This window comes from Xylaria bambusicola, assembly GCF_022495145.1.
Source record: "Xylaria bambusicola strain CBS 139988 unplaced genomic scaffold F5B22scaffold_77, whole genome shotgun sequence".
Taxonomy (NCBI): Eukaryota; Fungi; Ascomycota; class Sordariomycetes; order Xylariales; family Xylariaceae; genus Xylaria; species Xylaria bambusicola.
Window position 1 is genome coordinate 157904 of NW_025953630.1, and position 22133 is coordinate 180036.

A 22133-nucleotide genomic window follows, 5' to 3' on the forward strand; every position below is an offset into this window, starting at 1 on the left:
GTCTCTTTTGCCTGGCTACCCCCCCAGTTAAACCATACAATTTTGGGCACATTAAAATCGCCACATCCCCCCCCCCCCCCCCCCCCCCCGAGCAGCTCCGACAGCCCATGCCCTGCTCATGGAACGAATCAAGACGCAGAGAAACGGAACAGTGTGTTGAAGCATTGAACGCTTTGTTTCAAACGCATCGAATCAGAGCCAGTCACGCGCTCAAACAATGCGGACAAACGAACTCTCCTACTCATAACCATGGCAGACACCATGACTAGCTGACGCCCTCAACGAGTGAGACTTGACCAATCACGGTACACGGCACCTTACATTGGAGCGTGGCAGTTCCAGGAAACCCAAACCATAAAAGCAAAGCAAACTGCAAAGGGTACACCTGCCACACCTACTATTGGCTCGCTGCATGGAAACAAGGGCAACACTAATACGCTTGGTGAGAGGCGCAGCTCTCTCTCACAGCAATCGTCCAGAATCGTCTATCTCGTAATTGGTGAAACGGGGCTTGCTCACCAAGATGTGACTGGGGCCATAATTCCAAGACCAGCGCTCAACACAGAAATATTTGACAGAGGAAATCCAATTCTCATTAACTATCATCCAAACTAGCCGGTAGCAGTCTTGCTGGGAAGTCCTACTATGTACCTACGGTACTTACTAAGTTGAAGCTCTGCCCTGGATGTGAACAACCCCGCTTCCCCTTCTCCAACGCTACTCTCTGCATAGAACAGTGTTGTAATTAGCGTAGGTATTTGCAGCGAAGTGGGGGTTGGCGGGCGTCAGATACATGCGGTTCATGAAGAGCACATATTACTCACTGATCATCATCAGACTCAAAGAAGAGTGTGAGCGGGAGGCAATCCCGACTGTGCGGGATCTTTATGATCTGTAGCGGCATTGGCGGGACCTTGCATCTCATGCAAAGTCAAGTGAGCCTGAGATACGCGAAATTGTGGTGTCATCTGTATAAGACGATGATGGGACGATTTCTATGCTGGAGCGCCAGTAGTGCTAACAATTGGGGTGAAGGTCATGCCTCGGATCTCTCCCGAAACGCCACGTGATTTCATCATTTTCCCAAGCAGAGAGATGGAAACAAAGTCACCAGAATATTATTGACATTATCGCCATAAAGAATGGAAGAGTGGCTCGTCTTTCGAAAAAGTGCAGCATCAACTGAATACATGATGAACCCCCCATCGTAAAACTGCCCCAATTTGTAACCTCAAGCAACTCCACCATATGGTTCCGAATAACGCCTGTATCAGTCCTATCAATACACTCCAGGTTTCACACCGTACACCATTGCTTGCGTCAACCCTCAGCCGCGCTGCTGTTGTTTGTTCGAACCCGTCACGCCCTTGACAGTGTCATCGACCATACCCGTAGCACTACCGGCTGTATTACCGACGCCCTCGGTGGCAGAGCCAGCAACATTGCTCACGCCTTGCGTTGTTGACCTCACAGTGTTACTGAGACCCTTGGTCGTCGAGCCCGCGACATTTCCCACTCCTTCGGTTGTTGCGTTGAGAGTATCGCCGACGCCCTCGGTAGTCTTCCCGACAGTGCTGTTCAGTCCGCCCATGAGGCCCCCTTGACCTTGAGCCTTGTCGCCACCTGATAGGATGTTATTAACACCGCCGACGAGTCCACCTAGGAGTCCTTCCTGAGGCTGGCCCTTGTTTGATTTGTCTGCCATGACTGATGATATATAATGGATATTGTAGGAGAGCGAATATTGGCCTATCTCGAAAGAAACGAGATTATTATCACTTTGGCTTGGAGGGATGATAATCGATTGCGCTTTGATTGGAAAACGCGCTGTGACCATCAGCGTTGTTATACAACACAACACCCCAGTACTTCAGAGGCAAAACGAAGAACGTTGGAATCCCATTCGCTGACGCGCAGTGACGACATAATCTAAACGTCATGGAGTCACCAGGCCACTACTGATGCTGGGATGATGCTCTCAATGCTTCACACTAGCACAGAGCTCGTATGAACTAGATGCAGAGAAAGCTCGAGGTTTTGCGACTTCAGGCGAGCCGGCAAACTCTATCGTGATTAGGTTGCCATCCCATACAGAGATTCTACCGACCGCTGGCCCAACCGGAGAAATTTTGCTGGTTTCATCAAGCTACCAACCCCTGGTAGTCTGACGTAGGCCTGAAGTCAGTACCACATGCCAGATGATGCTTGGCTACGGGTTTTTAGATGACGACTAGCTGAGCGTCCTTCCAGAAGTTCGATACGAGTATCTCGGCTCACGATTTCTTGGATCAACAAGCAAATTGACTGAGTGGCATATCATGAGACGTGAATATCGAGTGTAAGAGTTCTATTTAGTAACAGTGCAGTGGCGTTATCACAAACGTGACGAATCCTTTATACCATGACAACTCCATTCCACGTCCAACACCCCCATTAACTTTCCTAGCAACTCCCAATGTAAGCTACGAGATCCCCGCTGAAATCATGGAACGCCGGAAAATTAGATTGAAGAGCAAGCTAAATGACTCGGCATCCACCCGCTCGCTAAGAGGCGGCTAATGACGGCGATTTTTGGCCTTTCATATCTTGATGTTGCTCACTCCTCAGATCTGCATCTGTGGGGAGTTGAGCATCGCTGTTCGTCTTAGAAATGCCCGAGGCATCTGTTGCGGCCGGATCCGCGTTGCTGGTCTTAGCTTCTCCTTCAGCGTTTTCACCCGCATTATCCGTATCCTCTTGTTGCTTCCTACTGAACATACCGACACCAGGCCTAGGAATAGAGGGCATTTGCGGTAACTGTGGCATAGATCGCGGTACAAATGACTTGAAGCTTGGCCCCGACGGCATCTCTGGCATCTTAGTTGGTACATACGATATCACACCGGTTCCGGCTTGCTGCGCGACGCCCATTAGATACCGCATGTAAGTGCTGCGTTGGGCTTCTTTCGTGTCTGGCGGAACCTCGAGGTCCTCGTCATCATCGGGCAGGGGAATGGCTGCCGCTGCCGCAGTGATGTCGAGAGGCGATTCATCAAGAATCTCAATGTCGTCTTCTTCACCGCCCGTTAGTGTGTCTCCCACTTCGTCAGGACCATTGGTTAAGCCTTCTGTCTTTGGAACCTCTTGGCCATCTGAAGTTGTGGTAACCGGCTGTTCTACGGGCTCCGGAGGCGATTCGATGAACTTAGGATCATCTTCGATAGGAGAGTCGTCCTTAAACCACCGAGTAACGAGATTGCTAGCTTCTTGTGTCATCTGTTCATACTCGTCGTTCTTATCTCGGATGAACATGCTCATGTGTCCCTGGATCTCATCATCCACCTTTTTGATGACACGCCGTGAGAAGAGGTGGTACGCCTGATGGTCTGTGGATGGGATGGCGCAGAATGTGCGCTCCGGGACGAAATAGCCACCACTCCAGTAACCGTTTTCACCAAGGGAGGTGTAGAAATCGTGAATCCCTATGCCCTTGAGGAGTGCCATACGCTCCAATCGCTGGGCGAGTTCTTGTTGCTTTAAAAGTGCGCCCACGAACGTAAAGTGATCTGACATGTACTCAAAAGATCTCCCGACGTTCCCGCGGTTGATATACGCCAGCCCCTGGCTGATTGTATCAACCCCTTGCTGATACCCTTCTGCATTAGAGATTAGCTATTGAATCTCATCACTCCTAATTTCAATGATAAGTTTAGGAATGACGCACCCTTGACTGATTCCTTATTGAGATTACGCATACTCCGCATGCCGTCCATGATCTGCTGTCGATGCATATACGCCGCGACTCCACCCGCAGCAATGGCGCCAACAGTGCCAGTCCGAACAGCGACCAGTTGCCATCCCTGCCACGCAGGGTTAGAAGAGCCCCTCGACGGCAGACTCGCCGTAGTCTTTCTGAACGCTGACTTCCCTAAAGCAGCTGGTGCCGCCGACAGTGCCGTCATGACATTGAAGACACTGCTCACTTTCTGGTAATTTGAGAAAGCCCCGTAGACGAACATTGACCGCGCAAGGCCGTTGAAAGGCGTGTCGAACGTCAGAATGCCTTGAATCAGGGGGAAGATGGGCTGGTCTGTTGCTTCCTTGTCCTTTTCAGCGGCGAGACGCTCGTTTAGTATGAGAAACAGCGTGTCTGATGCTACGAAGCCCCTAGGTTTTATTTGTTAGAATACTTGACATGGGAAAGCTGCGTTCACTTAGTCTCCATTATTTGAATTATCTTACCCCATTGAGTGCGCAACAAGGACTACGCCGACTTCTCGATCGTGAGGAGGCCATGGTTTCTCACAGTGTGCTTTGCGTACTTCCATCACTCTCTCTTTCAGCCTAATCAAATTGTTAGTCGGATTGCGGGTTACTGAAGAACATAGATGTGGATAAGCGGCAACTCACCATTCAAGAAATGAAGCCGAGCATTGACCCAGCTCGCCTTTCGTCTCGTACTTCGGGTAGACGATGGCTTCTACATTGTCCTCAGGTAACTGCTTCGCAACCTGCGCCTTGAGGTCCTCTGGGAAGGTGCGAAAGGTGTCATCGTTTCCCTAAAACTGTTAGCCAACGCTAAGCTCCCACAATCGTCGGAATGAGAATGAAAATGAATGGTAAGTAAGTACCTTGAAGCCGTGCAAGAAGCACAACAAGAGCGTTCGTGGCATTCTGATTATCTCTTGTAATCAGTCTTCCACCAGAGACCTAACACCGGTATCAGATAGGTAAGGAGTGGCTGGTGAATCTAGGAGTGTATGTACTAAATATACTTAGGTAGGGAGGAGGGATACAAAGCATAATAGATAAGAATACGACGATCTCAAATACTGCCGATATCTAAGTAGAGTATCTACTGTACTTAAAACCTAGCTACGTAGATCATAGGTATGCTATGTAGATGGGTAGCTAGTCACATAATGCAGGCCATCTTAATGTCACTGGAAACTTGGTGTTACCGCCGCGTCTACGCGCCACCCTCCGTCCCTCCCTCCTCCACGAACATCCACGTACGTCATTCCACGTCATTAGTTGTGTCACTAATTCGCCCTCTACATAGTCGTGGTATCCTTGATTTTGCGAATCCGCGTTAAACTCTCTCGGTTTAGCTCTCTCTGGCCGAATTTGAAGCCTATCAAAAGCGTCGAACCGAACATGTGATAGAAGCTACGCTAAGAAAATGCGAGGGTAGATGTGTGCGGGCTCGTTATCATCGTGGGATACCATCGTGAGATCACTAGGCGATAATTTGGATGATGTCTTTGAACATAAGAGGAAATTTTGATGAATACTAGATACATTGATTATAGTACAGTATGTAATGAAATTCTGACTTTGACAAAAGGAAATAGATAGATGAAATGAAACCTATACATGACAGTACATCATATAACTCGTAAAACCCGTAACTATTTTGAATTTCCAATCCCAGATTCCCAGAAGAAAATATGTAAGAAAACCCCCATCTGACATTAATATCCCAAGTAGAAGTAAACATCCCAAAAATTCGTAAGAAGTATTAAGCGCAAAGCGTACTCATTCCCGTGAAGAAAATCACGCCTCTATTTCTTCTTGCTACCGCCCGTAATAGGACTCAAGACGGTGCCCAGTCCAAGCCCGTCAAGGACCTTACTAATTCCCAGACCGCCCAACAAGTTCCCCACGAGATTGCCCAGGCCGAGCCCGTTCAGCAACTTGCCCACGAGCCCCAGCACGCCGCTGAGCAATAATCCGACGGCGGCGATGATCTGGAACAGGGGCTCGGAGAGGAGGCCCCAGAGGGGGTTGATCTTCTTCTTCGCCTTGGGCAGGTTCTCGAGCTTGCGCTTCGCGTTCTCGATGGTCTCCGTCACGGTCCCTGTGAGTTCCTTCAGGAGCTCGGCGAGATGGTATTCCTCGGGCGTGGCTTCGTGCCCGGCCGAGCGGTGCTTGGCTTGGGCGGAGATTCGGCCGTCTGGGTCCAGGCCGCGGATCACGCCGTTGGCTTCCGTCAGGATCTTGCCGCCTTCTTCGATGAGTGGGCGCACTTTGTTCACGAGCTCTTCTTCGTCGCGGTCTTCTTCGGATTTGGCTTCTTCGATGTTGATGGCCTGTGATAGGGTTTGTTAGAATCATGTAGGTAAGAGTTGAGTAGTTTAGGGGTTGGGAGGGTAAAGGAAGAAAGGAGAGATGGATAGATAGATTATGATGCTTACCTCTGCGATCATACGGCAGATAGGCTTGATCTTATCAAGCGATTGTTCAATGCAGTACGCGATCTGGCCCGCGATCTTAGCATCCTGCTCCCGCTGCAGACGTGCCTGGCGCTCTTCCTCGGTCTCCTCGGGCTCGGGCTCAGGCTCGTCGGGGATCTCGCTGAGCAGCGAGCAGTGGCCGAGGACATTGCCCTTCTGATCGATCACGTCGGCGTCGTCGTCGATCTTCTTGCCCGCGCACTCGCTCAGCTCGCCGGACGTAAGCTTGCCGATGATGTCGCCGTCCTCGCCGACGACGTTGCCCTCGCGGTTGACCTTGCGGCCGGACATGGGGCTGACGTCCTTCTCGACCTCGGGCTCCTCCCACCGCTCGGCGTGGCCGAGGACGTTGCCGTTCTTGTCGAGGATGTCGCCGTCGGCGTCGACTGGACGGCCCGCTAGGACATGTGGGTCGCCGGAGACGAGGCGGCCGACGACTTGGCCGTTGGCGGAGGTGACTTTGCCCTCTTTCGTGACGACGCATCCCTCGAGTTCGGCGAAGGGACCCTCCTTCATGCCTTCGCGCTCAGCCTCAGGGACGAGCTCGCACTTGCCGATGACGTCGCCGGCCTCGTTGCGGATGAAGCCGTTCTTGTCGCACATCTTTCCGATAAGGCGGGGTAACGCGCCCTCGATAACGCGACCGTAAATATCGCCGTGCGAGTCAACGGCGTTTCCGGCTTTGTTGATGCGCTTGCCTGCGAGGGAAGACATGTCGATCTGCTCCTCTTCGGGTTCAGGTTCAGGCTCCCAGCGTTCAGCGCGGCCTAGCTTGTTACCGGCGCGGTCTAGGATATCGCCGTCGGCATCGACTTGCTTGCCCTTGAGCTTCTTGATATCACCCTCGACCACGATACCGACCTGCTCGCCGTTGAACAAAACAGCGCCGTCGTCGCCGACGGTAGCACCGGGGAAGTCTTCGAATGGTGAGGGCTCCTCGGCTTCCTCGCGCTCGCTGTCTGGGATGGGCTCGGCTTTGCCGATGACCTTTCCGGCGTCGTTGAAGATCTCGCCGTTGTCGCCGACCCTCTTACCGGCCAGGTGTTTGACGATACCTTGCACTACTTGGCCCCAGACTTGACCCTTGTCATCGACGACGTTGCCGAGCTTGTTGACCTTCTTGTCCTTGAGGACGGAGTAGTCAATGGGCGCCTCTTCAGGCTCTTGTGGCTCTTCCTCTTCCTGGCGCTCAGCGTGGCCAATGACGTTGCCATTCTTATCTAGAATGTCACCATCGGCATCGACCTTCTTTCCGATGAGGTTCTGCCAGTCATCGCCGACAACAACGCCGACCTGGCGACCCTCGAAAATGACCTTGCCGTTCTTGTCGACAGTCGCGTCAGGGAAGTCCTCGAAAGGACCAGAAGGTTCGCTCTTTTCGGGCTCTGGTAGGACCTCGACCTCGCCGATGACATTACCGCGGTCATCCCAGACTTTGCCGCTCTTGTCGGGCATCCGGCCAACCATCTTCTTCAAGTCTGAACCTTCCTTTACCTTGCCGACAACATTGCCGTCTCGGTCAATGACATTGCCCATCTTGTTGATTTTGAGACCTTCAAGGATAGAGATATCGGGGAGTTCACCCTCGCCACCTTGAGCCTGTTCCTTGGCGGCGTCGATGGCATCTAGGCGCCCAGCAGCATCTGGAACTTCATCCTTGATGCGTTCAACGATGCTGCCTTCAGGCACGAGGTTGACCTTTCCGAGTTCAGTATCGTTGTCTCCTAGAAGTTGACCGTGCTCATTGATGCCCTTAATATCCTTGCCGATTAGGCTGTGGTAGTCCTGTCCTTCAGCCAGCTTACCCAGAATTCTGCCATTCTGGTCGGTCACCTGGCCGTTCTCGTTGATGTTGAAAGGGCTCTGGAACATGGCGATGACCTTATCGGCAACTGAGGGTGCGAAAGATGGGATTTGAATGGGTGCTGCCTTATGAACCTCCTCTAGGGCATTCAATCGGTCTGCTGCCTCGGGGACATCTTTCTTGACCTTTTCAGCCATGGATCCCTCTGGTGCAATGTCGATCTTGCCGAGAACTGTGTCGTTCTCGCCTAGTAGGTTTCCTTCTTCATCGATACCCTTGACATTCTTACCGACGAGATCCTGAATATCAGAGCCAGCTGACAGTTTGCCCAACACCTGGCCAGATTGGTCTTTGACCTTTCCGCCGTCTGCAATGGTGAAAGGGCCGTCAAATAGAGCAATGACTCTATTTCTGACTGAAGGTGGCAATGAAGGGATGTTTGGGAGGTCGGCCTCAGGGATGGGGGCCTGTTCAGTCAGTCCTTGTGCCTTGGAGCCAAGGTCAGCTGAAGGAGCGCCTTCAGCTGCCTCTTGAGCAGCTCCTGTTGCGCGCTCGGCAGCATCATCAACAGCGCCTGTCGCCTCTTGGACATCTTCGCCTGTTGCGTCCTGAGCAGCACCCTCAACATTATCTTGAGCATCTTCGACAGCATCCCCAGCTTCGCCGGTGGCATCTTGCGCGATGCCTTCGACATCGCCAGTCGCATCCTGGGCAGCGCCTCCGGCTTTGCTCGTAGTATCTTGAGCAGCTCCTTCAACACCTTCCGTCGCGCCTTGTGCAGCGTCTCCAACAGCGCCAGTTGCACCTTCAGCGGTATCTCCAACGGCATCTGTGGCGCCCTCGACCGCATCACCAGCAGTATCCGTGACACCCTTGGCAGTATCACCAACGGCTCCAGTCGCGTCCTGGGTTCCGGTGGCCTCACCAGCGGTATCAGCAGCGCCCTTAACGGTGTCACCAACAGCCCCAGTGGTGCCCTTGGCAACATCACCAACGGCGCCAGTAGCTCCACCGACAGCAGAGCCCGCGGTGTTAGCGACGCCCCCTAACGCGCTTCCGAGACCGCCGCCAATGCCGCCTTCTCCTTCTTGCTGTTCCTCGTCGCCTTCACCTGTTACGGTGTCCTTGGCGGAGCGTGTGGTATAGTTTAGATCGGAGGCTACATCGTCCAGGGGCTGTGCTTTGCCGACGACGCCGCCGTCGTCGTCGAGGATATCCCCTTCTTGTGTGACGATGTAGCCGTTGAATTTAGATGCTTCTCCGTCCGTTACTTTGCCGATGGTGTTTCCGTCGTCGTCGATTACTTCTCCTTTATCGTTGATGCGGCCGGCTGCGGGCACCATCTCGCCTTCGTTGTCGCCGCTCTCCTCCCCCAGATTCGATTCAGAGACATCTGGTATGGATCTCGGGGCTGATTGGTTCAGTGGGGTTTGGGGAGCTTTCTCTGTCTGCTCTGATTGTGAGGCGGCCTTGCCCTGTGGGCTGGTCAGGTTCTTGGCCGAGTCTGCGATTCCTGACATGGCGGCGGGGTGTATAATGGCGGCTAGGTTCTTGTCTGTTGAGAATTCGTACGTATATGATTGGGAATGAATTAGTTGTGTATTAGTCGGTTTGGGATATTGGGATTGGGATTGAGATTGAGATTTCTCTTGTTGATGGGGATTAAACATAGATTATGAGTTAAGATTACCGCAGACTGATAGATCCGCGGGTTCGATAAATACTTAAAAGTCAATTTATTGGAGTCTCCTCATGACGAGTGATGCCTCGAGTTACGTCACTTGTTGGCGGAGGAGTGCACTTAAATCATAGCAATATCCATCTGCTAACAACTCCCCACAGCCTTGAACCCTTCGTACAGGTTCCTCGACGTCATGGTGGTCTGGTAGGTGTTCGAGATACATAGGCTAGAACGTCATTCACAAACCGCTGCCGCAGGAATCCTTGCCTATCACTCCTGGTTCAAGCCACACATAGGGCTACTTCTGTCAGGTTGTGCAGGCATGTTGATTCGAGGGGGCGTGGGACATGCCACGAGGGTACCCAACGGCTTCTAGAGCCGTTAAGTTGTTACTTAGTTACAGTTGTGACAGCTACTTGGCATATCCATGCCTAACATAGGGCAGTGAGCTAGAAAGGTTGCCATGCTGTTAGCTTCGAGAAACTAAGAAAACCCTAGGAGAAACAAAGAATTTCCGCGTAACATCCGGCTCTACGGTTCACGGCTCGGTGTACACTACGCTGTGTGTGTGTTTCCCTGGTCTGCCCTGGATCTCGATCTGTATCGGCCATCTCAGCCTCGACGAGTAATGATATGGTGTTGCTGGGGTAAGATGCTGCTACTTCCAAGTTCCTGACATTACACAACGTAGACTCACTACCAAGTGGTTAGCATGCAGTCTATGTCGTCGTCAGCCACGCACACTATGACAGCCACAACTTGCCAAGGATGTTTCACGAGCTGCCTGGGTTGGTCCAGCGCCGTTGGATCGTCGGTTTAGTGGGATCGTGGCGCCGTCTTGGTATTCCCCTTGTGCCGGTAGTGCCCCGGGCGTGTTTGCAGAGCGGAGCGTAGTGCGCTGCAGTGAAGCTTTAGTCACAGCCCGGTGTAGATTCCTGTCGCTAACCTTTGCTGTTCACACGTTCCACTGGCGTGATCCTTGCAGTTGTCGGGTGCGGCATGATTCTGGTGGGGAAGTGATACGCAGCTAACGTCACCCTAGTCAGCTCTCCGTCAGCTCTCCACGAGATCCTCAACCGGTTTTTTTGCTCTGGCCAGTCCAGCTGTGGCGAAAACAAGCCAGGTATCAAGCCACACATCCACGGCTCGACGTCAAATCCACGTCATAAAGAGGTTAGTGTCGGAGACAATGAGAGCTAGGAGGCTGAAGCAAGCTGTTATCACAACATATTCAAATTTGGCGCATTGATTGCTAACCCCCTGGCGTGCCCACGTTGTGGCTCCGGGCCCGCGAAGTCCCAGATGTGAAGATGCTGAAGGAATGCCTCCTAGAGTTCCATCGTTTGTCACGATATTGATTGATCAATCGCTATATACACAAATTACACGATCGTGAATTTCCGTATTATGTACTTTTCATTATCTTAGCTCTTGGTTCTCATACAAATTATACAAATTATCAGCCGTTAGATCCTTCAACTTCAACCCCCATGATTCTTAGATAGCGTAAATAATAGCACATGATTCCGTTCCCGAACTCTATGATTCAGGAGACGGCCGTGAAAAAGTGGTTGGAATGCGTATCGTTAATTGTATCCCATCATTAGTAGACTTGACGTCCAAAAACAGGTCTGAAGGGCTACCGCCATTCTGCGCATTCACTTTGGGCTTCTGCTCTTCTTTCGGTTTTCCTTCCGAATCATTTTTGTGGGAAGGTTTCGATGAAGAGTTATTGTTGCCTAGTGGCCGATTGAACTTGCCGATAATATTACCGTCTTGGTCAAGAATGTTGCCCTTATGGTCTACTCGAAGGCCGCCTATGACATCGCCGGGGATCTCAGTGGGAGACGGTGGGTTAATGAAATTATCAGACACGTAGCCCACGATCTCTCCATCGTCGCCGTAAACTTCACCATTTTCTGAGACCTTCTTACCCACCATTGCGGGTAAGTCTCCGGTCGCATGGCCGAGCACCTCACCTGATTCATCCACAATGTTACCGACATCGTCAATTTCATGGCCCGCCAATCCTTCAGCAAGACGCTGCAGGTTAAAAGGCGCCAAAGAGTCAATGTGAGGAATCTTTGGTATTTTGGGGATTGGCGTGATGTTTGCCGCCTCTGTGGAATGTACCGATGGGTCTAGTATTTCCTCAGGAGGGTCTGGAGAGTCTTCATTAGGGATGTCTGGAAGATCGTTGGTGCTGGGGAGGTCTTCAAAGTCTCCCAGATCTTTGGAACCAGTCTTGGACTTTTGCGCCTCAGCTAGCTTTGAACCATTTCCATCTTTGCTTTGTCGCTGCAGTGGGATCTCAATGCGGCGCTCCACGTGCGCTGGTCGGCCCATGTTATCAATTACGTGTGAATCTTTTTCTTGACCATCCCCATTAATCTGAGGGCGTTGCGAGGAAGCTTTATTGTCCGATTTTGCGCCTGGCACAGCGGGCTGGGCTGCCTTCGAGATGTTGGCGACGTTTGGATCCCCCATTTTGTTGGTAGGTTGGGCTGCTGAGGTGTCGCGTTCGTTGTCGCGTTCGGTGTCTCTGAATGTTCCGTCGGCCGTCTTGGAAACACTAGCGGGCGCTGCTTCTAGCTTGTCTTTAGAAGGCGCTTGGTCCGACTCTCCCAAGTTCTTCTGGTCACCAGTATTGTCGTTGTCGTTGGTTTGATTGTTTGAACTCTGCTCCTCACCGGCGGGAGACTTGGTGACCTTGGGAGTATTTTCGCTAGACTCGGAGGAATGGCTGTCCATCAAAGATGTTACAAAACTGCTCATCTCGGGGTTGCCCTGGTCCTTAAAATACTTGGCTATGTCGATGGGGGAGTTAAAGCCATGGGTGGGGTTGCTGGTTTCAGACTGGGCGCTGCTGTCCGTAGTTTCTGAAGTCTCGGTGGACTGGCCAGTCAAGGTCTTGGCTAAGCCATTGACAGAGCCCTTTGCTGATTCCCTAGCACGAGCTATCTTGTCCTTGAAGCTCGAGACTTGGTTATTGTTTTGCGAGGCTTCCCTAGAGATGGGAGACCGAGCGTCTGTGCTTCGGCTCACAGTGTCATCGGTGGGGGTGAGGATGTAGTTGTCGACCAAGCCAACAGGGGTCTCCCCGGTGGTGTCAGAACCACCCCCATGATCAGAGGCCTTGTCTGAAGCAGCGGGGCCGTTGGTGAGGGGCGCGAGGTTCGTAGACTTCACAACATTATCGAGGCTTGGTTCTTGCGAAAGCGCCGAGCGCGGTGTATCCTTGGGCGTCTTTTGTTGTGGAGAGCCAGTTTGCGACTGTTGCTGCTGTTGGGATTGAGGGGATGGTTTCATTCGCGTTGGGGTCTTCGTTTTGGTCGCAGGTTTGAAGAGCTTCTTGGGCGGAGTCTGGGGAACTAGTGTGTCTGCCATGGCTTCTACGAGATAGCGGATTTGGTTCGCACGGCTGAGAAGAAAGATGGCAAAATAGATGGCTAGGAGTATATTATGTATGCGATCCAGCTCGCGCGCTGCAATATGGTTCATGAAGATCAGCACGGGGCTTTCTATGGTGTTATAAGGTTCGCGTGGATGGGTCAGGATGGGGTCAGGTCGATAGGTACGGCCGAATGTCCCAGTTAATAGTTAAAAGCTGTGACGGCTAAGCTGAATGAAAGCAAAGCTATGGCTTCATCAGCTAGCCCAGTCTTGTCATGGTGTCATACTCTCTGGGGTCCTCTAAGCCTCTAAGCCGAATTCCTGAGGTGCACCCCGTTTGAAGGAGCGAAAAGCGTCACGGCCCGGCAGAGGGACGTTTCGATGCGAGATCAATTGCGTCATGGCCTATGGGTAACTGCTGTAGCGTACGGAGTAGACCCATAGCAGTCCTCATAGCAGTTATATCCCCTATTCCTACTTCCTTAGGCACCTGGGCAGGTTACCTACCTTAACAGGCCGTTTATTAGTGGTAAGGATTACCTATTTCTTACCAGTGTTACCACTACACCAGCTTGCCCGTCCACTAAGTTTGTTATGTAGATGGGCAAGTACAGCAAGTAAGGAGTGAGTGCATTGAGGGAAAGTCGGAGAGGGGTTGATAGAGATGAGTCGAATCCCTGTCCTAGACAGACCACCCAGCAGGGATGCGCAGCAGCATCTCGACCAATGCGGCCAGCTTGTCTACCACACAATTCATGCTGGCTTTCTCATCGGTGATCGGAACGAACGCATATCGCCAGTTTCGTCGTCGCTGACAGCTACTCTATGTATATAGGCTATTGGTATTGGCGCCGTCGACATCGCTGATAACTTCGAATGTCGTCTGTGCTTGCCCTATCAGGTCTCCTAGAATCGCTGCAGTGCGCTCGACACACGTGCGACCGTCTTGGCTATTCTCTGATTTGTTACCCTACTACGCTGTTACTCTGTCTGCACTGATGATGGCGTTATAAAATGAACGAACCAATCATACCCGTAAGTCGATCGGTTGCTTCTCGTGTGACCAGCGTTCCACCGTCTTCTACGAATGGTACTGGTAGTGCAAGGAGACGCCACCCACACGTACGTTACCTCTATCTGCTCTATCAGGTAGATCGAGTATAGACGCGTCGGTTCGAATTGATGGAAGGAATACAATACTCCTGGTGTGAATATCATGATTGGAAAAACGGTAACATTTTTATGATGCTTTGTATGAATTTCTACCCAATATTGGAAGGCTTCCACTGACTAGGCTTAATCTAATTATTAAATAGCGCGGATGAACACCCAAATCAGCGCAATTGCAGGATGCGTCGGCTACCTGCCTAAGCGACAAGACAAGCACCCAGCACAGCATAAACCCGAGACATGCTAATCCGAGGACCGTCAAGCTGCAATGCCTCGAGTGTATATATATTATTTTTTCACAAAATCGTGAGACGCTCCATATGCCGAGGGAGGCCCTTCTGGCCTCGAATTTCCTGATACCCCAACGCCGGGTCTGGCAAACATGGACAGGCGCGTGATTAAAATTGATAAGGCCAAAGTCGGACAAAACAAAATGAAGAAGAGTAAAGGGAGACACCCAGTGCCTCTCAATGCCTGTTTGCCTATGCCGTGTGCCTCAACCCTGCTCTTTACGACGTGTCGCTTTACTGACAGTTAGTTTGGGGTTATTCCAGAACAAACAAGGCTAGTGAACTTGCAGAGAATATAGAGTGGGAGTGCATCATCGCAATTGATGCGCTGCTACTCTTACCATGTGTGCAAGGAAATGGTGTTTGGATTCGAGATTGGGGAGTACATACAAAAGCGACAGAGTCAAGTCGCCATGAATCCTAGCCTTGAGGGTGACTTCGACCTCAAGATTCAGATCAAGGTGTAGCTTGAGCGGGTTCTTCCCGCCGTCCTTCGACTGCGATTGCTGCTGCTGCTGTTGTTGCATCTGCATCTGCTGCCGTTGGTATTGTTGCTGTTGTTGTAATTGCCATTGTTGTTGCTGCTGCTGTTGCTGTCGAACCGTCATCTGCTTGGCTGGTGCGTTCTCCTTATCCGACTCGATCCACGATGGTCGGTTGCGACGACGTCGTGTTCGGCGCGAACCCGTCTCGGATTCTTCCCGTGCTTCTTTTGCGGGCTTCGTCTCCTTTTTGGCTGGTGTCGGTTGCTTTTCCGGCTCTATGGGTTTCTGTTCGTTCTGTTTATTGTCCTCTGCCTCGCTACCAGTCTGGTCGTCACGATCATCCGCTGCGTTTTCTTGTTCGGATTGCTCGGAGACGTCGTTGTTTTCCTCCTGTTGCTCTTCGTTGTTTTGCTGCTCATTGCTCGGCTGGCGAGTCTCAGCTTCAGAATCTGAAGGCATATTGGTAATGCGATGTAGCGATCAACGATCGACTAATGTTGAGCTAGCAATGTATTTCGCCGTTGAAGGGTCTTTTCTTTTTACCTAACTTGGCAGCAACGACGATTAATTTTATTCAATTATCTGGGGTAACAGTGCTGAGGAACTCATCTGCCCACATGACGCAATTCCTGAAAACTCCAAGTGGGCAGTGCTGATTATCCGTCTCGAGCATGATAATCCTTGTTATACGGGAAACCCCAGTCAATCACCCAGCCATTCACATGATTCTGTCTCCCCAATTCTGCGGTTACTGTGCGGTCTAAATCCATTACCCCTGCCCTCAATGAGGTCATATATGTGACAAGACATGGCCAGAACCTTGCCCAGAGGTGCGCCATGTCGGCTGCTTTTCTCGATTATGTCTAATCTGTCGGTGATCAGCTCCAGGGCTCGAGGCCTGTTTCCTACCACATTCTAACATTTTCCCGCCCGAAGCCGTCAGCTTGTCTCTTGTTGCTCTCTGATAGTTTACGAAGTCGTACGAAGTCACTTTCAAGTCCCGGTGGGGTTGTTCCGCAGTTTGACCCGCACATCACGCGAGATTCCACTTACCTCATGGCACTTTCGACTCTCGGTCTACTGACGGTTGGTGCAATTCCAACTGTCATTGGTGTGGCCGAGGCCATCGATGCCCAAAAGAAACAGAACCAGCAAGCGAAAGAGAGGATCAAATTTAACCTTACTGCAAAGTTCTCTCACGATGGAGTCGCACCGCCACAGACCGCGTATGTAGTATTTAAAGACAATAAGGTAAGGGCGTAAAACGTTTGTCTCATTCGCAGAATCAACTAAACTAACACCGTGGAAGCTCTACTTAGATCACCCAGAATGCCCCGTAGAGGGGTTCCGGTTCAACGGTTTCTATTTTGGCTATCCGTGTCCGGAAGAGCATCAGGGTCTAGTTGCGCCCATTGCCGCTGATCCGCCTATGCTCAACTGGATCTACGCTGATAAAGATACGGGGTTACTACTTCACGGTGCAAGAAAGGATACCGTGGGTCATGTTATAGGGCCTTGGAGCTGGACAGAAGACGAGGAATATTTGATTCTCGAGGGCGAGAAATACTTCGTCGCAGTTCAGAACGATGACCAGTCTTGGTGTGTTTATTATGACAAAAACGGCGACCTAGATGAGGTAATGGCACCTCGCGATGTAGTAGAGATTGAACTACATCGAGAATTACAGCTAGGCGTATCTAGTCGATTGACTAGGGACTAGAAGTAGTTCAAACTAAACATAATATTTAAAAAGTAGCCTTCGATGCAGCAAACTTTGCATGTGCAGAATATGTAGAATGTGCATCTCGACATCCCATCTCATACAGATGGCCAAGGATATCAGTACCGGACATTTGGACCGAGAACTACATGCAAAGTACTTTCGGTGAACAAGTCCTGTTAACAGCTGACCGCAAACGCGCCTCGTATCGGCTTTTGAGCGAGCGATCTCCATGCCGTCTGTGGCTTTACGTCAAGCCACCTCGGAGCCTTCCACACCAATTTCATAGGCTTACCACTTAGTACATCGTGTACATAGAATCGTGCAATGGCCTCAGAATCATACAAGGGTATTCGCGTAAAGGAGGGTGTGGAGTGTGAAATAACAGGCTAGACTTACACCACCACCCTAGCACCGCAGATCTATGTGGCATCACCTCTGACGTTATGCCAAAACTATGTTAAGGCAAGGGGCCATGGATACCTATTGCCCCGCTCTCGGAAACCTACAATTACACTGACGTCGACTCTCTAAAGTAGAATAAGAAACAGGATACTAAGCAGGCTTTTAGTGTTAAACGCGTTGAATCCCTTAATCCCTTATATTCCCTTCTAGTCTAACCGTTCTGTTGGATTCTCTCCATCCGTCTTACACTTAGTCGAAGTTAGTTCACCTCACCTTCTACATCCATATTCATACAGAACAATTAGATACTATTATAATGTCTTCAACGAGTCCAAGTGGCCAAAGCCAGAGCAAGAGCAGGTCGCGAGGCGGCCGTCGCTCACGCCGCAACCGCTCCCAGGTCCCCGCGGCCCAGCCTTCAATAAAAGAAGAATACGACAGCGAAGAAGACTACGAGGCACCGCAGCCCAGACGGCGCCAGCAGACGCAACAGCAAAGCCAGGGCGGCGGACCCCTTGGTGGTCTGCCCCTTGCCGGCGGCGCTGGCGACATGCTACCTGTTGGCAACGTCGGCGAGACAGCCAATAACCTCGTGAACAGCGCCCAGGGCACTCTGGGCAATGTAACTGGCAATGCCCTCGGGGGTGCCCTGGGTGGCGGCGGTGGTGACAGTGGCAAGAGCGACACGCTCAAGCTGAGGCTCGATCTCAACCTCGAGGTCGAAGTCACTCTTAAGGCGAGAATCCACGGTGATTTGACGCTAGCGTTGTTGTGAGTATCCCTTTCTACTACTTGAACTTTCTCATCTTCAGTTTTCATTCTACGTATATGATAGCGATTACGTTCCTCCTCTACTTTGTATTCTAGATATCATCAGCGATGTGCTTCCCATCTTGTTTTCACAGCGGTATTCTGATGCGCTTCAAGGGACGGCATGTAAACGTTTCGTTTTCATTTGTTTGCGAGATAGCGCACCTATATAGATCATCACAAGAGGTAAAGTCACCTCTCTTGTTTCGCCTCGTGCCCCTTCCCTTCTTCGTCCCCTGTTCTGTATAATTACCCCTACACATAGTTTGACGTCAATTGAACATAGCTAATATTTTCAGGAACTAAAAGAACAATGTGATTGAGCCGGTCTACATTCATTTTTCTCGGGCTTCAGAGGGTCGGTGTATTATTGATATATATATCATGGCGTTAGGAATTATAAGGGGACTATGATATCAACGACGAGGGACATATTTTCAATGCTTTCCGGATCAAAGCCATAATATCATCGTATAAAACAATTTTAATAAGAGTAATTCAATCACTGTCCTGATGTATCAATATTGCTGCTGCCTTGTGAAAAAAGTAATATGCCCAATTCCATCCTGCAGACTGCGCACGCGCTGGATACCTTAAATCATTCTCCTACAATCCTCCTTCTTGCTTCGGTCAGATACTAGATGAGATACAAGTTACTCTCATATGTACTAAAGATCAACCTTCGACTTATACTGTACGTGGCATACGTACCTCGCAGCACGATTCTCAATACACAATTGGCAAATCACAGCATGGAGAGCACTACCTAACAGATATTGTAGAGATATGTACTATTTCTGAATATCGAAGGTTCGCAAGATCTACATGGAACTGACAGCTAGGCACCTTCCCAAAATACAAGTCTCTCCTCCTACCATCGTTTACTTTTGGGTGTACCCTCTCCATATGATAGAGTGTCAAGTCCGGAAAAGTAGTGGTACTTTGGCGTACACAACAAGGTAACTGCTAAACAGGAAATCACCATGAGTCATATATGTAATCTGAAATGCCTCTCTCTGTCCGGGAGGAAATGACGGGCATATGGCTCTACACTAAGTCTGCTTTAACAGGACATAAAGGCAAGAACCTGACCCCTACTTAACTTCCTGATGAAAGCCCAAGGAAAAAAATTCTTCAAGACTGATAATCAAATCAATCACAAGCACCATGCGTACCTAGTTCTTAACTATATCATCTTGGGATTATGATTATTGATGTAGCTCTTCATGTTAGGATGGATACACTACACTTGCTATAAAGAACTGGTGCAGCAACCCCTTTCGTGTGATCAGTAAGTGGACTTGCCAAACCCTGCGCCGAGATGTACGGCAAAGTACGTGTACTTCTCTCATACAACACTCACTTTGTTGACGTTGGCAATGTGGACGTGGATGGCGTCCGAGGCGACCAGTTCTCACATAAACGAACACATCAAGTTAACTCTGACCAAGAAGGTCCTTCCCAATATTTTCAGACTCTATCCATCAAAGCCTTCTACAACACACTCCAAGTCTTCAAGAACAGCACCAGAAAGAACACAATCATCTGTTGTGAGTTGCATCTATGCTGTGTCAGTCTGTGCTCACTGACTCCATGTCTGACATAAAGTAGAATCTTCTCAAAGATCACAACAAAGCCTTTTCCAACACCCTTATCCAGCCCCCAAAGCCCACAATGAACATCTCTATCTGCCCCCACCCAGACCCCGTGGCCGTCGCAGCCATTGAGCGCGAAGTCTTCAGCAACTACCAGTTCAACGTGATGACCAGCATCCTCGGCGTAGTCGTCGTGTTCTGGTTGTGTACCTCCGTCTTCTTCATCTACCATTTCTACAAGTCCAACCGAGCCAATGCCACCAGACGACGATTCAACGAGGATCAGGGCATTGAGCTCCGCAGTGGGGTCAACTCTGTACGAATCCAGGATGAGTTTGTCTTCTGGGCTGACAACTATCGCCGACGACAGCAGCAAGCTCAGCAGCAGAGAGCCCAGCAACAGCAGGGTCAACAATCTCAGCAAAACCGAGAGACTCAGCAAGCCCAGCCGCAAGTTGAGGCACAAGACTCTTAATTAAGTACTACACTAAAAGTCTGAGGAGGATTGGTGAGGATCTTTCTGGGGTGATGGAGCTGTGAGGTTGGAAGGAATACTAGCCACTCTCGTCTGGAGGGCTATTTGTTGATTTAAAAGTTTCTGTGTTGACTTCGGGTTTCATGAGATGCTTGCTTGCTTCTCTAAGAGAGAGCAGGAATGCAAGCTATGTTCTCCTACAATGCTATGTGCGCATGTATTTTGATTTCAGGTAGTTTGGTCGGGTATTCTTTTATGGAACCGTAAGAACATATCCCGATGTTCTACATTTCGGTGAAAATCAAGTAGGCTAATGCAACTACAAGCTATACTTCTGTGATCCAGCCTTTTTCGCCACAGAGTCTGCCAGTTTTCTTCGCCAGCCCAGAACAATATCTGGTGTTAGGTTTGGAATAGAAGCTACCCGCGTTCCACTTGGTTGATGAAGGCTTAAGATTCCGTCGTTATTGACTTGCACCCAGAATTGCTCATTAAAACTACGGTAGAAGAAGCTGGTATAGAGCGTTTCTATATCTTCGAGGCTCGGGCCAAGAGTACTCGCGGTTGCTGATCTTCTTGGTTGCAACGGTAGCCCTAAGGCGTCGAGAACTTTGTCCAAGAAAACAGGGCGGCCTCCCATTGTTCCAGCACAAGAAAAATATTCCGTACCATCCGCGCTTCTGAGCAATGACAGGAGTAATTTGGCGACCTTGCGAGATACCTGGGACTGGATTTCCATGACACCAGCAGCCAAAGATCGGACAGCATCACTTTTATGTACAAAGAGCTTGATAAGAGCAGTAGTGATGCTATCTGGCAAATCGGTCCTATTCCTCAGGGCCCTGAAGGCTTCATATGATGCGTCCCCCCTTGGATATTCCATTGTTGAAACGAGGCTCATAATAGCCTCATCATGTAAATTTGTTTGATTCCCAAGTAATATAGCCGCAGTGGATAGGACCTCCGAATTTTGGGAGCGTAGAAGCGTCATAAGAACTTTGATATCATCATCTGGCAAATTCGATTGTCCGCACAACGCCTTCGCGGCAGCAATTTGATCACTCTCCCTTGAGCTCCTAAGAAGTCTTTCAAGATCTAAAATAACCAATGGAGACAAAGAATTCGAAGGCTTTCCTAGGATCAGACTAATAGGAACTTGCAAGTGTGGACTTGCAGCTTTGAAGATTGCTAAGAGAGCTGCAACGTTGTTGGCTGAGAGTTTGGCTTGACGTATTAAGATCGGAGATATGTCGTTTCGAATATTTTCATCCAGCTGCGCGTCTCTCAGCATGTGTATCAAATCTTTGACGTTGTCATCTAACAAGTTCGGTTGCTCCCTCAAAACTTTCACTGCGTAAGATCGGGTCTTACTGTGCCCGGTTTTAAGCAATCCCACAAGAGCTGTAGTAACATCACCGTTCAAATTTGCTTGTCTGAGTAAAGTCATCTCAGCCGATTCTGCAATGATGCTGTTTTGGTCTTCGAGCAATTTTATAAGAGCCGTGATAGTTTGATCTGTCCTGTCATGGAGGTTTATCCCGGAGTGAGGCTAGATCACCAATAGGTAGTACGTAGGAAGTAGATAAATTAAAAGTATAGGTAAGGGCTTAATATTATTAATTCTTAACTCCTTAAATATAAAAAGGGAGCTTAAATACCTTTATATAGCTAACTTTTATACTATCCTTACCCTTTAAAGTAACTTTTACCCTAATATTATAATATTTCTTAATAAAGTATACCCTCCTATAAATACCTTACCCTTAAGGCATTAATAAAAGGTAACCTATAAATAGTACTATTTAATATAACTTAATAATAAGATTATAAATATATAAAAAATAAGTAATAATTAAAGGAATATTTTTATTTATATATTTAAGTATTTAATAACTTTAAAGCTATTTATTTATTATATATCTTTTAATATATTGTTAACCTTTTTAATGTTAGTTTTTCCTTTTCCTTTTTTAACCTTAATATAGTAATAAAATTATTTTTATTAAAAGGCTTTTAATATTAATTACCTATTTTTTAATTTTTTTAACTTTTATTTTTATAAATAAATATATTTCTTTATTTTTATTTTT

The 22133-nt window shown here is 49.4% G+C and overlaps 9 protein-coding genes across 9 annotated transcripts; 3 read left to right on the plus strand and 6 right to left on the minus strand.

Moving 5' to 3' along the window:
* Positions 1-1327: 1327 nt before the first annotated feature.
* Positions 1328-1705, minus strand: F5B22DRAFT_651970 (uncharacterized protein; the record flags this gene model as incomplete). Its single annotated transcript, XM_047979541.1, has 1 exon — positions 1328-1705. One exon carries the CDS (start codon positions 1703-1705, stop codon positions 1328-1330), a length of 378 nt encoding a protein of 125 aa, XP_047825467.1.
* Positions 1706-2544: 839 nt separating this feature from the next.
* Positions 2545-4652, minus strand: F5B22DRAFT_640086 (uncharacterized protein; the record flags this gene model as incomplete). Its single annotated transcript, XM_047977808.1, has 5 exons — positions 2545-3635; positions 3704-4146; positions 4222-4323; positions 4390-4538; positions 4611-4652. The coding sequence occupies 5 exons, from the start codon at positions 4650-4652 to the stop codon at positions 2545-2547; spliced, it is 1827 nt and encodes a 608-aa protein (XP_047825468.1).
* A 516-nt stretch (positions 4653-5168) lies between these two features.
* On the minus strand, positions 5169-9539 carry F5B22DRAFT_661795 (uncharacterized protein; the record flags this gene model as incomplete). Its single annotated transcript, XM_047980387.1, has 2 exons — positions 5169-6071; positions 6177-9539. 2 exons carry the CDS (start codon positions 9537-9539, stop codon positions 5544-5546), a joined length of 3891 nt encoding a protein of 1296 aa, XP_047825469.1. The 3' UTR covers positions 5169-5543.
* Positions 9540-11039: 1500 nt separating this feature from the next.
* Positions 11040-13479, minus strand: F5B22DRAFT_534610 (uncharacterized protein). The gene is made up of 2 exons (XM_047972772.1): positions 12984-13479; positions 11040-12566 (listed from the first exon to the last, which is right to left on the minus strand). Exons 1-2 carry the CDS (start codon positions 13199-13201, stop codon positions 11240-11242), a joined length of 1545 nt encoding a protein of 514 aa, XP_047825470.1. The 5' UTR covers positions 13202-13479; the 3' UTR covers positions 11040-11239.
* A 1199-nt stretch (positions 13480-14678) lies between these two features.
* F5B22DRAFT_534464 (uncharacterized protein) lies at positions 14679-15596 on the minus strand. The gene has a single exon (XM_047972771.1). The coding sequence runs from the start codon at positions 15495-15497 to the stop codon at positions 14865-14867; it is 633 nt and encodes a 210-aa protein (XP_047825471.1). The 5' UTR covers positions 15498-15596; the 3' UTR covers positions 14679-14864.
* A 390-nt stretch (positions 15597-15986) lies between these two features.
* On the plus strand, positions 15987-16810 carry F5B22DRAFT_534423 (uncharacterized protein). The gene is made up of 2 exons (XM_047972770.1): positions 15987-16289; positions 16348-16810. Exons 1-2 carry the CDS (start codon positions 16095-16097, stop codon positions 16756-16758), a joined length of 606 nt encoding a protein of 201 aa, XP_047825472.1. The 5' UTR covers positions 15987-16094; the 3' UTR covers positions 16759-16810.
* Positions 16811-17335: 525 nt separating this feature from the next.
* On the plus strand, positions 17336-18488 carry F5B22DRAFT_534645 (uncharacterized protein). The gene is made up of 3 exons (XM_047972773.1): positions 17336-17934; positions 18091-18159; positions 18273-18488. Exons 1-2 carry the CDS (start codon positions 17480-17482, stop codon positions 18101-18103), a joined length of 468 nt encoding a protein of 155 aa, XP_047825473.1. The 5' UTR covers positions 17336-17479; the 3' UTR covers positions 18104-18159; positions 18273-18488.
* An 806-nt stretch (positions 18489-19294) lies between these two features.
* On the plus strand, positions 19295-20043 carry F5B22DRAFT_651977 (uncharacterized protein; the record flags this gene model as incomplete). The annotated part of the gene is made up of 2 exons (XM_047979542.1): positions 19295-19523; positions 19598-20043. 2 exons carry the CDS (start codon positions 19295-19297, stop codon positions 20041-20043), a joined length of 675 nt encoding a protein of 224 aa, XP_047825474.1.
* Positions 20044-20362: 319 nt separating this feature from the next.
* On the minus strand, positions 20363-21610 carry F5B22DRAFT_661798 (uncharacterized protein; the record flags this gene model as incomplete). Its single annotated transcript, XM_047980388.1, has 1 exon — positions 20363-21610. The coding sequence occupies exon 1, from the start codon at positions 21488-21490 to the stop codon at positions 20363-20365; it is 1128 nt and encodes a 375-aa protein (XP_047825475.1). The 5' UTR covers positions 21491-21610.
* Positions 21611-22133: the final 523 nt, after the last annotated feature.